The following is a 15,720-nucleotide window of genomic DNA, read 5'->3' as shown; positions in this document are numbered from 1 at the left end:
GCAGTTATTAGACCCTTTCACGTGCAGCCGGCAGCAACGCCCTGTGCGACCCCTCGTCCGCCTGCGATATTGACATTTCAAGGCTGCGAAACTTCAACCCTTCTCCCATCGGTAACCGCACATCCTCTGGGTTTGTCTATCACGACAACATATACTCCCTTTTTCCGACTGCGTCATTCTCCCGACTTACTACTGAATTTACTGGGAGGAAGGGATTGCGCACGGGTCAATGTCACCGAGCACGGCTGCTGTCGACCACACATCAAGTCCTCGCTACAATGCAACCTACTGATGCCTCAACCTGCCCCTCCTTATGCTTCGGTTTTTATTCCGTAGCCCGCGGAGTGTTCGCGTGCCACTTCAAAATGGCCCCGTCGATCTCCAAAGGGTTGCAATAACCAGAAGATCTAAGTCCACGTACGAGAATCTCCCAGTTCATTGAATATTGCTAAGAGTTGACAGACCTGTCTTGTACCGGCTCTTCACTACGGTTGCCCTGACTTACTGTGCCGCTAAGGCGATCAACTATATCTATCCGGACTCTGCGCACGGCTCCAAGCCCCAAGCTGAGTCTGTCAAGAAGACCCGCAAACCCCAGGACCAGGAAAGACCATGGCAAGGGCACTGGGACAAAGCCAACGCAAATGGCTCGATCAATTCACCCGAAGTTATCCATTTGATGCTGCCGATTTGGATTCGACGAGCAAAGCCCCAGTTATGGGAGCCGGATGACCCAACCTGGAAGTCGTTCCAAGCCCTTCACGGAGATACGAAACGCCTGCGTGAAATTACAAGAGCAATTCAAGAATCTCTGAAACAAGAGGTGGTTAAGAAATATGGTCGTACTTTGATGGACCTGGGAGGGAAGTTCGCCTTTCACGCCGGATGGAGACTTGCTCCGCCTTTGTATGCCCCGACAACCTATGAAGTCCCATGCATATTCTTAGAACCGGGCAAGATCAGTTATGGCTGGAGGCAGCTGCCAAATAGCATGGGCGGGAAGATGGATCGCGTTTTTCATCCGCTTGTGCTTGGAAAGGCCTTTTTCAATGGTGTTAGGGAATTTGCCTGGGCTTCATATCTGATCACCAAAGCCCGCCTGATGGATCGGCTCAGTTCCCTCGGCGCGACCGACAAAGACTCCATCGTATCGCAGAAAACTCTCAGTGAAGAGGAAAAAGCCCACAAGCGGTTGAAGTTTGGAAAGTTTTCGGAAAAGGACAAAACAGTTTGGCTTCCTTTTCTTCGTGGTGACTACGGCGAGCATGACTCCAGACGCGCCTACCGCGACCTCGTCAAGTCCATGACCTACCAAGGCGCAATCGAGTCCGGATGCGCTGTGTTCCGAGCATATTGGATTTATGGACAAGAAAAGATCATGCAGTCGTACGCTCGAGACAGCGTACTGTTCGTGGGAGAGATAGCCTTCGTGGGAGACAGAGGTACCTTGTTCGTGCATGCCGTGGCGGTATACTCCCCCGAGACGGATTCTCTCATTGGACCACCCATCCTCAAACATGCGTATGTCGTCCCAGACAGAGAGAAATGGGTGACAGACAAGACTGCCGAAACCGACGAAGATGGCTTGCGTCAAGAGCAGAGACAAGAACAGACGAAATTGATTGCTCGAGAGGCTCTGAAACCATCAACAGAACCCGAGGAGGCACAGCGGACCGGGAAGCCTCCTTCGGCTGAGGGAAATCAGGAGAAAAAGAGTGAGAAATGATTTGATATCCGATTGCTCTATACACAGCGCAGGGCGTTATTCAGGGTCTGGGATTTCGGGCAATTTTGCATGCGCTCTGGGATGGAGCATTTGCCATGACTTGATGAATTGACTTGAAGAGCAAGTTTTCTCACGGATAGTATGTGCCTGATTCACGCCAGTTCGTCTTCAATCTTGAGTTCTAGTGGTGAATTCTTTCTTCACTCTGTCCCATACTTCCTTGGACTTGGCCCTCCTCTCGCTGAATCCAGAAGGCTAACACTGCCTCTTCTGCGCAGGCACCCGGATTCCCAAAACCAATGCCACACAAAATGCCTTGGACGATGCTGGGAACCGGCGTCAGATCCAGCATTCTCTCCATCTGGCTGTATTTCATCCTGAATATGCTCGTTACGGTCACGAATAAGCAAATCGTATCCCGGACAGCATGCCCCTGGCTTCTCACGGCGTGCCATGCATTCGCTACATTTGTCACCACGGGAGCGATTTTGCGCCTCCAGAAATCAAGATTCACCCCGACGACTACAGCCAGGTTTACTTCCCTCTCATATGATGACGATGGAGACGACGATAATAATAATGAGTCCGAACAGAAGCACCAAGAGGGAGATGGGGCCAGCAGACCCAGTCTACGTACTCACCTACGGATCCTCCTTCCATTCTCTCTCCTTTACACACTAAACATCGCTCTCTCCAACCTGGCCTTGGGGCTGGTGACTTTGACCATGCACCAGACCATCCGGGCGACGGCCCCAGTCATCACCGTCCTGATTTCAATCGCATGGCTTGGAAGGTCCTGGAGGGAATATCCCGTCGGTGTGTACGGGGCAATCACTCTCACAATATGCGGTGTGATCATTGCGAGCAACGCTGCATCCTCTGAAGCTGGCGGCAGAAGTCTCGTCGACCCAACAGCAAGAACAACCCCATTCGGATTCACAATAACCTTGCTCGGCGCCGTGCTGGCCGTGCTGAAAACGATCATGACGAACGAGTTGCAGCGGCCCCCTCACGCCAGTCGATGGGGATTGGGTCTGTCCTCGACGAGACTCGTGCAGTATCTCGCCCTTTACGCTGTCAACCAGACGGTGCTGCTTGCAAGCTGGACTGGCGAGATCAAGAGACTGTCGTCTTCCAACTTTGGACAAGGCGCGCCAACGCCGACTCTTATCCTCAAGCTAGGAGGCGGCGGAGATTTGCTTCGGATAAGCCTGCTCTGGCCGTGGTTGTGGCTTCTCAACGGCCTCGCCGTAGCGATGCTGAACCTCGCATCCTTTGAAGCGAACAAGCGGTGTGGACCGCTGAGCATGGCCATCGCCGCCAACATGAAACAAGTGCTCATTCTGGTCCTTGTCATATGCTTCCGCGATACCTCCAGGGAAGGCAGAGAAGGGGAACGACAGGCAGAGAATATCGTGATTCTAGGCTCCCTGATGACCACGATTGGTGGTATGTGGTATGCCTTTGCCAGCAGTGTTCGCGTGAAAGAGAGGCAGAGGCAGAGGCAGTGGCGAGAGGCTATCGAAGGCAACAGCAGCTGGACTTCTGATAAACGACCTCGAGGCTGGAAGGGATAGGGGTCGCCGGAATAGGACTCGAAAACAACAAGCAGAAGCAGTCAAGCGGGCGGCAAAACAGAAACACTAGGTAGGAGACGACTTGGTCGGAGCAGGTCAGAGGAGAATCAACACCCGTCTTATGATGATGCTGTTGGTATCTGTACAATTGTCCACAGAGATAGTGGCACACATGATACTTTTGCCCCAATAACCCAATGGATTTCGCTTTTTAGCCCTTCTTTCTCTGGTACAAATGTGCATGCATAAGATTTTTTCCCGATTCCTGTTTCTTTCCGTAGGTTCACAGTGATATAATAGTGGTAGTGATACAATACACCCACATGCATCCATTGGATTTCGTCTTGGTTACCGTCTAGTTCACGTATCTTAGACTTTTGTTGACAGCTCGCCATCGATCTCTTCTGCCCAGTGTTTACAATCCCCATTCCACTGGGTCGGTCTCACCCATCCAGAGCCTTCAAGCTCGCCTCATAAACCTTCTTGACCTCATCCTGTCCCTTCTTGACCACTTCTTCCATCTGCTTATGCGCCTTGCGCAACTCGTCCACAATCACCAATTTCCCCAGCTCCATCTTTCGGTGTCTCTTCTGCGCCTCCCCCCGCGCATTGCGGACCTCCTGTGATGCCCGCTCGAACATCTTTTTCGCCTCGGCGCGCGCGAGGTTTCGGGTTTCTGCGGTGATGGGGGGTACGGGGACGGTTATGAGGAGCGGGTTGGAGGATGTGGGTGGGTTGGATTGAGAGACGGAGGTGGTGCCGGGCGTGTGGGGAGCGGTGGTCTGGGGGACGAGACTGTAGGGGCTGGCGAGCAGGGCTGATGCAATGGGTTTGACGTGCTATAGTAAGGAAGAACGAGTTAGTAGCCGATTGATTGCAACTGCGACAAAAGAGACTGAAGTAGACCGGCACCGTCGGCCTCAAACGTAGAAGGGAGACAAAGGGTACTCACAGCCTCCTCAGCGCAGAAGATCTGCACACTCCTTCCCCCCTTAGCAACCACACTCGCCAGATCCCCTATTTTGGCCTTCTCTTTATGCGGACCGCTTCTCCCGGTCTCGTGGCCCTTGAGGTTGATCTCCACGGGCAGCGCCTCGATCATCTCCGGCGTGACTCTTCCCGCATCTTTCGTCTTGACCAGCGCCTCTTTCAGACGTGTGACGGCCTTTGCAATGCCCGCCTCGAGCTCGGAGAAGTCATAAGGGTCAATCTCAGAATCGCGGTTGCGCGTGGCCTTGTTGTCCGGGATATGTACTGCATCTTTGTGGGTGAGGGAGTCGAGCGAGGGGGATTTACGTGCGGATTTGGACGATGAGGACGATTTCTTGAGAAAGGGTGTAGAGGTTGAGAATGTCCTGCTGTTGAGATCTCGATGTGATTGTGATTGTGATTGTGTCGAGACTGTCAACAATGGGAGTGAACGTCTCGACGGGGAATAGGACTGGAGCAGTCGTGTCTGGCATTGGAAGCAGAGCGATCGCTGCGCCGTACGCTGCGGTAGCCGGTGATGAGCAGGGAGCAGTTGTTGCACAATCTGTGCCGCTTCTTTGCTCCGTGGAGGCATTATTTTGCCAATCGGTGTACGAGAATGGGTCAGGTTGGAAAGGTTCGCCAAACGTCGAGTTACTTGAATTGAAAAACGGCGAGGTGCTTTTCTCGTCTGAAAAAGTTGCGGCGGAGGAGCTACAGGCGAGTGACCCACTTGGGGCTAGTGAGGCTGAGAATTGGAAAGGCTACCGAGCACGAGGCTGAAGGCTTCAGGGGCCTCTTCTGTGAGAGAAGAGCCTCACCCCGTGCGGTTCTCCTAAATTTCCTGACCTAGACAACTAAACACTTAATAATAGATCTATGATTGCAGGCCAACAAGAAACAGAAACAGAATAAATCGGGGATAGAGGTAGAACGGTGCTTCGATCCGGATCATACTGCGGCTCAGCAACCATCTCTGCATTCAACCTGTGCAAAAGGCAGGCTCGCAGCAAAGAACACTATCTTCATTCTGATTTCAGGCCGAGAAACGAGATTTCCGCTCTATCTTGACACATACTAAGGCAATAACATTTCCCTAGCCTTGTGACGAGCCCAACCAGCAGCTGCTGGCCCTAATTGACCCACCTGAGAACTATCCGAAAACGACGCCAGCCACATTTCTTTTGGAAAATGCCATGTATACTGTCATGAGGACGGGAGACGTATCTCCGAGGACTTTTCCGGTGATTTGGGAGCCTGACTTATTGTGGCTTGGTAGGATCAACCAATTGTCGACGAGATAGGCGTCTACCTCGTAGCCATGGCCTTGGTCATAGCTCTCTTCAGAGCCAGTTCCTTCTTCTTCAAGTCGTCTGGTGTCGAATCCTCCAACTCGAGCTGTTGCATAGCCTCACTCAGGGCCTCCTCGATCTTGGCCTTGTTGCCGCGCTTCATCTTCATCGACAACCCAGGGTCATTGATTAACTCCTCTACACGACCGATGTAAGACTCGAGTTGTTGTTTAGCCTCGAATTTCTTGGTGAATGCCTCGTCGCTCGTCTTGAACTTGGCAGCGTCCTCGACCATCTTTTCGATTTCAGTGGTCGACAATTTACCGACTGCGTTGGAGATGGTGATGTTGGCACTTCGACCAGAGGATTTCTCAGTAGCAGTCACTTTGAGGATACCATTGACATCAACCTCAAACACAACTTCCAGAGCAGCGTCTGTCACATCTTGTTAGTTGGCGGTCCCAGAGGATAACAACAAGGACAAAAAACCGACCTCCGGCACGCATAGGCGGGATTGGAGATAAGGTAAACTCTCCCAGAGAAGTGTTGTCTTCACAGTTGGTCCGTTCACCCTGGTAGACCGGAAACTGGACAGTCTGCTGATTGCTGAGTCATCCGTTAGCAATAAGATCATTCGGCAGGTGAAGGTGACTTACTCAACGACGGTGGTGAATGTTCTATAAGAAGATGTTAGCAAATGTCATGGCCACAGATAGGATTCTGGTGTAACGAAGTTGTGAATGGCAACGGGGTGAAATAGTGGTGTATCAAAAGACCCTGAGCTCCTGCCAGCTTGGTGGCAGAGGTGGCTACCCGGGCCGTGGCGAGCGGGGATCCCGATGTGGGGGAAGCGTTCCAGGGAAGGAACGCCTCGACGAGATGGAAATGATAGGGGAGGTGTATTGAACAACAACATGAGACGAGGGCATAGGAAAACAACATGGCATAAAAATATAGGAAAGAAAATGAGATGGCCATGCCTTTTCTTTATGCAAGGGACTGTGTTACCGCGAGGGACAACAGGAGCGAAGATGTTGCCTTCCATGGCCACACCCAGAGAAAGCGGAACAACATCGAGGAGGAGGAGATCGGCGGTCTCGGCAGAGGTGGCTTTGCCCGACAGGATACCTGCCTGAACGGCAGCGCCGTAGGCGACGGCTTCGTCGGGGTTGATGCTCTATTAACAGTCAGGAAGAACCCAAGCCGGTGAGTGGTGTCACGAACCTTTTCCAACTTCTTGCCGTCGAAGAAATCACTCAGCAGTTTCTGGATACGAGGGATACGGGTCGAGCCACCAACGAGCACAATCTCGTCCACCTTTGACTTCTCGATGGCGGCATCTTTCAAGACTTGTTGAACTGGCTCCAGAGTGCCGCTAAAGGCCTTGGCATTGAGATCCTCAAATCGGGCACGGGTGATGGTAGCATTGAAATCCTCGCCATCAAACAGGGAATCAATCTCGATTGTGGCCTGGGTTCCGTTCGACAAGGTTCTCTTTGCTCGTTCGCAAGCGGTTCGAAGTCGTCGAAGGGCACGGGCGTCGCCAGACAAGTCCTTCTTGGTCTTCCTCTGGAACTCCTTCTTAAAGTGCTCAAGGAGGTTGGTGTCGAAGTCTTGACCACCCAAATGGGTATCTCCAGCAGTGGCCTTGACTGTGAAGACACCACCCTGGATGTTCAACAGGGAAACATCGAATGTACCACCACCAAGATCGTAGATGAGGACATTTCGCTCCTTGTCTGTTTTGCCGGATCCAAGACCATACGCGATGGCGGCAGCGGTGGGTTCGTTGATGATACGGAGGACGTTAAGGCCGGAGATGGCACCAGCATCCTTGGTCGCTTGCCGCTGGTTGTCATTGAAGTAAGCAGGCACAGTGATGACGGCCTTTGAGACTTTCTTTCCCAGCTTGGTCTCTGCAACTTCCTTCATCTGTAGCGCAAGGCGTTAGTGCTTTGCCTGGTCCACGCAGAAAGACGAGCGCTTCACCTTCATAAGAACCATGGACGAAATTTCCTGCGGTGAGAAAGTCTTGGTCTCGCCCAAGTATTGCACCTGCACCATAGGATTGCCGCCCTGGTCGACAACCTTGAATGGCCATGATTCAATATCCTTCTTCACCGTCGGGTCATCAAATCGTCTTCCGATCAATCGCCTGCGCTGGGAGTTTAGAGAAACTCAGTATTTTGTATGATGGATTCCACTGACTTGACATCAAAGACTGTGTTTTCCGGGTTCATCGCCGCCTGGTTCTTTGCAGCCTCGCCGATGAGACGCTCCTCGTCGGTGAAGGAGACGAAGGAAGGGGTGGTGAAGCTACCCTGCTCGTTGGCGACTGCGAGGATGTTTTAGTACAGCCCCCTCGGTTGCGCGGGTCGACGGAAAAGACAGTCTTACTGATTTCGACGTTTGTGCCTTCATAAACGGCAACGCAGGAGTAAGTGGTACCTGAGGGACTCTTTGTTAGAGAGCGCAGACGTCGGTGAGGGCGGGGAGAAGAGTAGCATACCGAGATCGATGCCGATGGCACCCTCATAGACTTCGTCCGCCATGTTGATGATATGAAAATAGACACTCCTCGACCTTCTATGCAGGAGGACACAAGGAGGAAAAACAAAGGTGTAAAGGTGTTGTAGGCAAAAAGAGGTGGAAACAGCCTACCGCAGCAAAAGTCTACCCTCCGAGAACTTTTTGAGCCACAGCCCACGGACCACATAAATTTTCCAAATTTTGGCCAAGACACTCGGTAACTTTACGACCCGCTCTAATCCGATCTAGGCTACAAACAAGGCCGCCTTGTCCTCATCATAAGCTAGCCCATATAATCTTAGGGCTAAGTAAGAGGAGGAGAACGGAGAGTGAAATATTAAAGCAGCGCCTCGATACCATTTTTTCAGCTAGCTTGAGAAGAGATTCTGTGCTTTGCCTATTTAGGGATAGCTCCCTTTCCGTTCTTTAGCATCACAGACACAATTCTCAGACCACAATCCTCCTTCTACCATCCCTGCCAATCTTAAGGTTGGAGATGATCCGATATCCAGACATTGGCCGCCATCTTGTTTGTGTGAATGTCCCGGCTCAAAGTTGACGGTCCCCACGGAGGACTCGAATTCGGGCCAATGCAGACAATCGAAGCAAATCTTCTGAGAAAGCAAGACTATTTCATTCACATCCCAATACCTATCTATGTCTATGAGAATGGCGCCATCTAGAGAATCTTCCCACGGAGAGATACACATACAGCACTTGTGCCACGAAAGAAAAAAGGGTACATAAGGTACAGTTAATCAGATCCTCACTTTTCCAGTAACACATCACCATGGAGAGAGTCCCAGCCCCTGTATAAGGTCTGAAGAATTTCGTTTGAGCCCTTGCGCTACTGCACCGGCGACTCGTTTCCCACAAGCACATGCCCATCTTCACTGCCACCCTGTTGACCCGGTTTCAATTTGTCCGGGAACCAAAGAAGGAAAGTCACTTGGACAGTCCACATTGGCGCCGCGTCAAAGACGTACGTCGGCCACTCATGTGACAGCAGAAACGCATCCACGCCCATCATATACTCGACCACCCGAAAGAGCGACCTCACCATGATCAACGCACTGCAGATGTATACCATCTTCAAACCTTGTCTCCACGGGACATCATTCGACCTTGACCTCGCATCCTTACCGACGCTTCTCCGCATCCTCACGTGGAACACCAGCGCCACAACGACGAAACATCCAAACGCGATCAACTGGATAAACAGGCCAGCGATCACGATGTATTTCCCTAGCTGTTGAGTCTTTTTCTTGACCGTCAACCCCGCACCATTTCCCTGCACATTTAGCGCCAAAATATCCGCCAGGACGAACAGCTTGGTCATCCTTGCGGGCCGAATGATGGAGAAGCGCTCGCCATGGACGCTGCGAATGAGGCGGCCGAGCACCATGTAGACGGTGGCGGCGTAGCAGACGGGCGCCAGGAGGATGAAAGTGCTCTGGATCGCGTAAGGCGCAATGAGATCGGTACGGTAATAAGCAAATACGCGAGTGCTATAGCCGATGGTTTGAACTGAGGCAGAGAAAGAAAGAACCCGTTAGCACCGAACAAAAATGCGTCTTTTCAGGTAAGCCAGAACCCTCATATCATCCAAAGACGGTCAGCCAGACGGTCAGCCGGCGAGCCAGCCGGGCAGACAGGGAACAGAAGAGACTTTGCGACATTCGGGGCATTTTAAACTTACACAATCCACCAATGTCAAAGGGGATGCAGAACCACGACCGCGCCTTGACCGTGCGCCAGCAAAGTCCGCCGGTAACGCCCGTGAACAACACAATGAATACGGCTGCCGCTGGAACTGATGGAAGGTACTTCCACAGGTAATAGTCTGTGCCGTCGACCGGCTTGAGCTGGGTCATTGCTTGCGCTTTGTCGTTGGTGCGTTGATGCAGGGGGGCCAACGATCGAGGCTCTGTGTTCTCTCATACAGGACGAGTTCGTGCCTAGAAGCCGGGCTGTTCCTCTGTCAGAAGGGAAGGAAGTTGTGTGATCATTGAGTACGTGACTGCTCCCTTCACTTCAGGCCAGGACTGGAGTATATATATATATATATATATATATACCATATGGAACTTACAACACCACAGGACTGATAGTCGCTGAGGCGCAGGGCCGCAGGCTCAATCATACGGATCCACAATTGGTACTACAATGCTTCGTCCATCACGAGCAAAGCCACCCTTTTTACCGGATCCGTCCTCATACAATTTGCCCACACGAGCTTAGTGTACGTGTAAGTAGCCGTTTTGGACCTTGAGGAGTATCTGCTCGAGGCAAGGTGCAAGCCCCACCCGATTTACCGAGTATGTTTTTGGCTTAGTGTACGCGTACACTAACAAGATGGGTCTCTAGGTGGATTTGAGTATAATGGCAGCCTTGTCGGTTTGTTGGCCTGCGACTGGCTGTAGAGAATTCGGCTGTGGCATTCCCACTTCATGCTTCCAGAGAGACAACTATAACTAGGCAGCAGGATTCTTTTACGGTACCTGTCGACAAACTTGGTCTGTCCTTGTATCTTCCGATGTGTTGGCGGTCCAGAATACATCCAGAGGTTTCCAGCCCTATCCTTCAAGGAGTCAAGTCCTCCTGAAGCATTGCTTTTGGGAACTTCAACCATGCATGCCAGTGCGAGTCCAGGTCTCCACAAATAGACTCGATGAGGAAACGACCGCTGTCGCCGAACAGCCACAATTTGCGGTACCGATGCAGCAGGACAGCAAAATGAGCGAGGATGATGAGTGCTTCCGCTTGCCTTTGCCGCAACAGATCTACGTATTCGGGAGGGACGAGCACCGGCCAAGCAAGCACCGTGGGCACTGCAATTTTTGTTCCAGAAGCGGCACGCTGCGCATTGAAGACCCGCTGAAGGTGAGAGATGGACTCTCGATAAGTCCTTTGAGAGCCCTGGGTTGCGTCGTCTATGACACTTATCATGTCACAAAGTGCGTCACATTCGGACCCATCAGCATCCGTGGATTCCATGAGAGCTTGAGTCAATTTCAGACGGGGTCCCAGCTCTGACTCAAGCAGCAGATCCCGGCTTTGGTCGATGACGGCGAGCATGCCCCGGTAAACACTCAGACAATGCGTAAATCTCTCAACGAATCGTTCGAGACTATCTCTTTGATACCGCAACGTCTCGCAGAGCAGATGGATCCCGACCCCGGACGAGAACAGAAACATGCGCACGCAATTGGCCGAAGTCACTTCCAGGACCGGGTTAGCTTCGTTGAAGAGCGAGAGCGCACGATTCTGTAGACCCGTGGCGTATTCGCGGTAGGTGTCACGAAAGTTTGGGGTTCTCGTGCTGAGATGCAAGGCTGACGTTGCGAGCATTTGGTGCATCAGATACGGGGTCTCCAGGGCGTGTTTCGCGTAGATGTCGACTGTCAAGCTATCCGGTGGCCCTGGTTCTTCGATGGAGCGGTACGCCTCGCTGGAGAGATTGTCGAAAAGCTCCAGATGCGTCATATTTACACTGTAAGGATCGAGCGGCCCCTGTCTGCTGCTCATGGTATGCTCAGCCCATGGTGGTGGAGTTGGCGTCGATGCCCTAGTGGAAGAAGGACCGACAGAGCCCGCTACTTGCGTATGGGAGAAAGCCCGTACGATATATGGAGAGTCGGCGTCGAGAAATGAGCACCTAATCTCTGCCGAAGCGCAATTGACGCATGTTGGCTGGTTTTGGTCGCACTGTACAAGGTAATACTTGTTCAGTCCTGAATCAAAAGTCTGATAACATATATGTACGTACCTTTATATGCCGCCTTTTGCATTCGAGACACCCGTTTCTGGACTTTTTGTGAGGCCGACGAGACATAGTTCGGTGTGGAATATATAATAGATATTCAAATGACACGCCAATAGCTTCTAAAGCAGGTTAGCTCTCTAGATCGAATATAGCATGCCCCCTCGGAGCAAGACGTAGACCAGGCACTTTCGACCATGCTCACATTTAGAAATTCAATGGTTAACGGACACGGTCAGACATTCATACAATTCTCTAAACGGATCGAACGTGTCAGCCTGTCCAGCATGTCTCAGCGTATCTGGAAGATACAAAAGATGCTGGAGAGAAAGAACCGGTAGAGGCACGAGGAAGGTACAGCGAGTTGTTGCCTGGAGAATCATCCACTTTCGCTTAAGGTCGAGGCACATCTGTCTCTTGTGCTTCTGAGCGGTGGCTGGTGTGTATCATCTGGGTGTCTCGTGCTCAATGGGGACTGTTTTGGGAGATGGGCCAGGCAGAAATTTGCTGATATCAGGTTCGAGACGGGGTGTGGATGGGGGATACAGATCCAGGCCACTGGGCAAGCTGGAGGAGGAATGAGAAGAACGAGGATGGTTTCCGTCCTACAGTAGGTAATATTTGCATTGGGTATCACATCTCAAGTGGTCCTAACAGCGCCCCTTTCGTCAGCCGTTCCTTGCCTGATATCGTCTTGACCGTTGTAGAACACCGCCCGCCTGGTGTCATCTTCGATCAATCCAGAACACCACTTTCTCTCAATCCGGCAAGCAACTCTGGTTCCAGGAACCTCTTAACATCCACATCTTCGCTCAACCCTTTCCTCCGCCTCGTCTTGAGCACGAAGTCTCTCGCCGCCTGCTGGGGCGCAGCCATCTCCAGCGGTCTGATGCGTATGCTCTTATCCAATGGATCTCCAGGAACCACATCCCAGCGGTCAAAGACCAGCGACACACTAGCAGCTCCTTGACTGTGGATCCGCAGATCTGTCTCGAATCCAAAACTGTCAATCACCGGGAGGAGGGCTTTAGCTGCGTACAATGGCGTCCCGGCCACAGGTCCATCAGAAACGACATGTCCACGCCTCTTCATCAGCACTGTGTAGAGGCCAGAAATCGAGTCCGCCGGGCCAGTCATATGCACACTGTAGACTGGTTCCATGAGTCGAGGGCTCGCCATCAGGAAGGAACTGTACACCGCTCGTCGTGCGGTCGGTATGATTTGTCCACCTCCTCGGAATATAGGCTCCGTTGCTAGCTCAGCACCTGTGACACGGAATTTGGTGTTGCGGATGGGCTCTTCGCACAGGGGTCCTTCACGCGTGCCCCACGAAAAGCCTTGCTTGATACTCTCTTGCACAGACTTGAGCAGCTTTTTATCCGTGGTAGAAGGCAATGTATCGTCACATAGAATGTTGGGTCCCATCTCGTCTGGACCAAATGCCCATATTGATCGAGCAGCCAGTTTATCCCATTCGTATTTCTCTTCAAAGAACTTGGCGACTTTCCGGATTGGATCTCGGATTTTGACGATGCCAGCCTCAATATCTTCAGCAATTCCATCATCCAGTGGTTCCGAGATCATGGTCAATTTGTTCTTCTTGTTGGGCGTCAGTGCATAGCACATAATAGAACTTGTTTCGGTCACGGTCTCGCAGAATCGGGTGACGGGATCCGAGACTTTGATGTCCATTTCGGCGTACAGCGTCCGCAGGTCGTGTAATACACAATCCATGTATAGTTCACCTGTTCCTAAGACAACGTGCTCTCCTGATTCTTCAACCTTGGTGGTGATGAGGGGATATGACTTGTTGATCTTGCGCAAGCCTTCCAGCATTTTGGGCAGTTCTGATGGGTTAACAGGTTCCACGGCGACCTTGAAGACGGACTCCGTGAAATGACGAATCGGCTTGAAAATATAGGCATCCTCATTGTCTGGGTATTTCTCAGAGACAACTGTGGCTGTCTTGACGATGGAGTTGTCAATTCCGGAGAGAAGCACGAGATTTCCCGCAGGCACCCCGGAGACCGGAATGTTGTACCGCGAGCAGGCGATTTGTACGCCCATGATCGTTGCAGTGGTCGAATCTTCCTCATCTTCAAGGCTGTATGCCTCTCCAAGAACGCGAACGACCTGATCCGCTGATGCTGTACCGGACATGATGCGACCAAATGCGTTGAATGTTTTGGCGTCCGCGGAGCTGAAGAGCTTTGTAACTTCCACAACCAAGGGTCCGTCCGAGTCGCAATTTGACATTGACTCACCGACTTTCGAGTCTTGAGGACCTGTGTAATAATTGTCGAGCATCCTCCTCGCGCCGTCGACAGGCGAAGGTATGTGTTGCACAACCATGTCGACAAAACCACTTGCAGTCCCAAAAAATTGAGCGCACACCAGTTTAAGCAACACCCTTGCGTCGGATTTGAGCTGTGACGGTTTCAGCGTGATACCTAGCGTCTGTAGAGTCGGTCCAAGGTCTTCAGGGCTTTCACTGATGGTGTGGGAGAACAGCTTGTAAATGGGCTCCAGCACAAAATTCACGAAAGCCCTCTTTGACCCTTCTTCCATCCCTTTTCGGGTGAACTTTCGGCTTCGAGGGTTGAAGAAGATGTCGCCCCATAGCCTCCTGGAAAACTCGGTGGCGTCGACCTTTGGGTACGTTTCGGCGTACATCTTTGCGAACGACGGCAATGTGAACACCCAGTCCATGGACGTGCATGCAAAAGCCACGTTGCCCTTTTCGGGCGACAACCGCCTCTTTTCGCCACGGCCCGGAATGGTGTTCTCGATGACTGTATTGACCTCTTCGACGACATGTTTTAGTTTGAAGTACGCGTCTGTCGGTGGGATCTTCAGCTCGAGGATTAGGCGGTCCATTTTGTTTATAACCAAAACCATGGGTATATCCTCCAAAACAGCGTGCTTAATGACTTGCTCGGTGTTGATCTGAACCCCTTCCACCACGTCCACGACGAGCACCACCCCATCAACCAATCGCAAGCTCGACGCAACCTCATCCACGAAATTCACATGACCAGGGGTGTCAATGATGTTGAGGATGTGCGATTTCCCTTTTGTGCCTTGCATGACCATGCTGATTGGCGCGGCTTTAATCGATATGCCTCGTTCCCGCTCTAGGAAATGTGTGTCGGTATATCTTAATTGTTCATCCCTCCTCCTGCCTACCCTCTTATCCAGCCTCTCCTCCAAATCATGTGTCTGCATGACCAACATATCGACGAATGCTGTCTTGCCATGGTGTAGGTGTCCCGCCACAGCAATATTTCTGATACCTTCGGGAAAATTGAGGAGATCGGTCATGAACTCTCTCGAGTAGTGGACCGGAGGTAGGTCTGCTTCCTGCACCTGGAATTTTTTCTGCGTGACGGGCGCAATTATCGGTTGTGTGAGCGGCTGTGCATCCTCTTCCTGTACCAAGGTCTCGACTTCTTCCCCGTATACCTGCTGCGCCGTGGGATAGTATTGTTTGTCCTCGTGCAAAATTACGGCATTGGAGGGTCCTTCATCATCGACGTCCATAGATTCATCCGCAGGAGCTTGCTCCTCGGGCTCGGACTCCTCGTCGTAGACATAATGTTGGGGGGCCTCACCATCTTGGGATGCCTCTTCGTCGGAGACGGCTTCGCCGATGAAGTTGCCAAACCTGTGTTAACTGTCAACAAAACGTCCACGGTCATGAAGTTTCGGCGTTTGACTTACTCGTCATAGAGGTCATCCATATTGATTGATGGGCTACTGGAGCTAGAGAGTTCGCGGCGCAAAATGAAGTAAATCCCTTGAACTCCGGAGTTGGAGTCGAACAAAATTTAAATGTGGAGTCGTCGCAGTCAATGCAGGCGACAG

The 15,720-nt window shown here is 51.8% G+C and overlaps 7 protein-coding genes across 7 annotated transcripts; 2 read left to right on the top strand and 5 right to left on the bottom strand.

Annotated features, from left to right (window-relative positions):
- Window positions 1–313: 313 nt before the first annotated feature.
- Z520_00271 (uncharacterized protein) lies at window positions 314–1,726 on the top strand (the record flags this gene model as incomplete). Its single annotated transcript, XM_016770792.1, has 2 exons — window positions 314–417; window positions 463–1,726. The coding sequence occupies 2 exons, from the start codon at window positions 314–316 to the stop codon at window positions 1,724–1,726; spliced, it is 1,368 nt and encodes a 455-aa protein (XP_016637702.1).
- Window positions 1,727–2,037: 311 nt separating this feature from the next.
- Window positions 2,038–3,303, top strand: Z520_00270 (uncharacterized protein; the record flags this gene model as incomplete). The annotated part of the gene is made up of 1 exon (XM_016770791.1): window positions 2,038–3,303. One exon carries the CDS (start codon window positions 2,038–2,040, stop codon window positions 3,301–3,303), a length of 1,266 nt encoding a protein of 421 aa, XP_016637701.1.
- A 443-nt stretch (window positions 3,304–3,746) lies between these two features.
- Z520_00269 (uncharacterized protein) lies at window positions 3,747–4,867 on the bottom strand (the record flags this gene model as incomplete). The annotated part of the gene is made up of 2 exons (XM_016770790.1): window positions 3,747–4,142; window positions 4,256–4,867. The coding sequence occupies 2 exons, from the start codon at window positions 4,865–4,867 to the stop codon at window positions 3,747–3,749; spliced, it is 1,008 nt and encodes a 335-aa protein (XP_016637700.1).
- Window positions 4,868–5,580: 713 nt separating this feature from the next.
- Z520_00268 (hsp75-like protein) lies at window positions 5,581–8,116 on the bottom strand (the record flags this gene model as incomplete). The annotated part of the gene is made up of 8 exons (XM_016770789.1): window positions 5,581–5,999; window positions 6,058–6,163; window positions 6,505–6,741; window positions 6,789–7,496; window positions 7,554–7,719; window positions 7,773–7,899; window positions 7,962–8,012; window positions 8,074–8,116. 8 exons carry the CDS (start codon window positions 8,114–8,116, stop codon window positions 5,581–5,583), a joined length of 1,857 nt encoding a protein of 618 aa, XP_016637699.1.
- Window positions 8,117–8,940: 824 nt separating this feature from the next.
- Z520_00267 (uncharacterized protein) lies at window positions 8,941–9,967 on the bottom strand (the record flags this gene model as incomplete). Its single annotated transcript, XM_016770788.1, has 2 exons — window positions 8,941–9,620; window positions 9,793–9,967. 2 exons carry the CDS (start codon window positions 9,965–9,967, stop codon window positions 8,941–8,943), a joined length of 855 nt encoding a protein of 284 aa, XP_016637698.1.
- A 709-nt stretch (window positions 9,968–10,676) lies between these two features.
- Z520_00266 (uncharacterized protein) lies at window positions 10,677–11,621 on the bottom strand (the record flags this gene model as incomplete). Its single annotated transcript, XM_016770787.1, has 1 exon — window positions 10,677–11,621. One exon carries the CDS (start codon window positions 11,619–11,621, stop codon window positions 10,677–10,679), a length of 945 nt encoding a protein of 314 aa, XP_016637697.1.
- A 970-nt stretch (window positions 11,622–12,591) lies between these two features.
- Z520_00265 (uncharacterized protein) lies at window positions 12,592–15,596 on the bottom strand (the record flags this gene model as incomplete). The annotated part of the gene is made up of 2 exons (XM_016770786.1): window positions 12,592–15,520; window positions 15,577–15,596. 2 exons carry the CDS (start codon window positions 15,594–15,596, stop codon window positions 12,592–12,594), a joined length of 2,949 nt encoding a protein of 982 aa, XP_016637696.1.
- Window positions 15,597–15,720: the final 124 nt, after the last annotated feature.

The sequence above is a fragment of the Fonsecaea multimorphosa genome (genome assembly GCF_000836435.1).
Source record: "Fonsecaea multimorphosa CBS 102226 unplaced genomic scaffold supercont1.1, whole genome shotgun sequence".
NCBI classification, from domain to species: domain Eukaryota; kingdom Fungi; phylum Ascomycota; class Eurotiomycetes; order Chaetothyriales; family Herpotrichiellaceae; genus Fonsecaea; species Fonsecaea multimorphosa.
The sequence above is the reverse complement of the archived record's forward strand: the minus strand, read 5'-3'. Positions and strand labels throughout refer to the sequence as shown.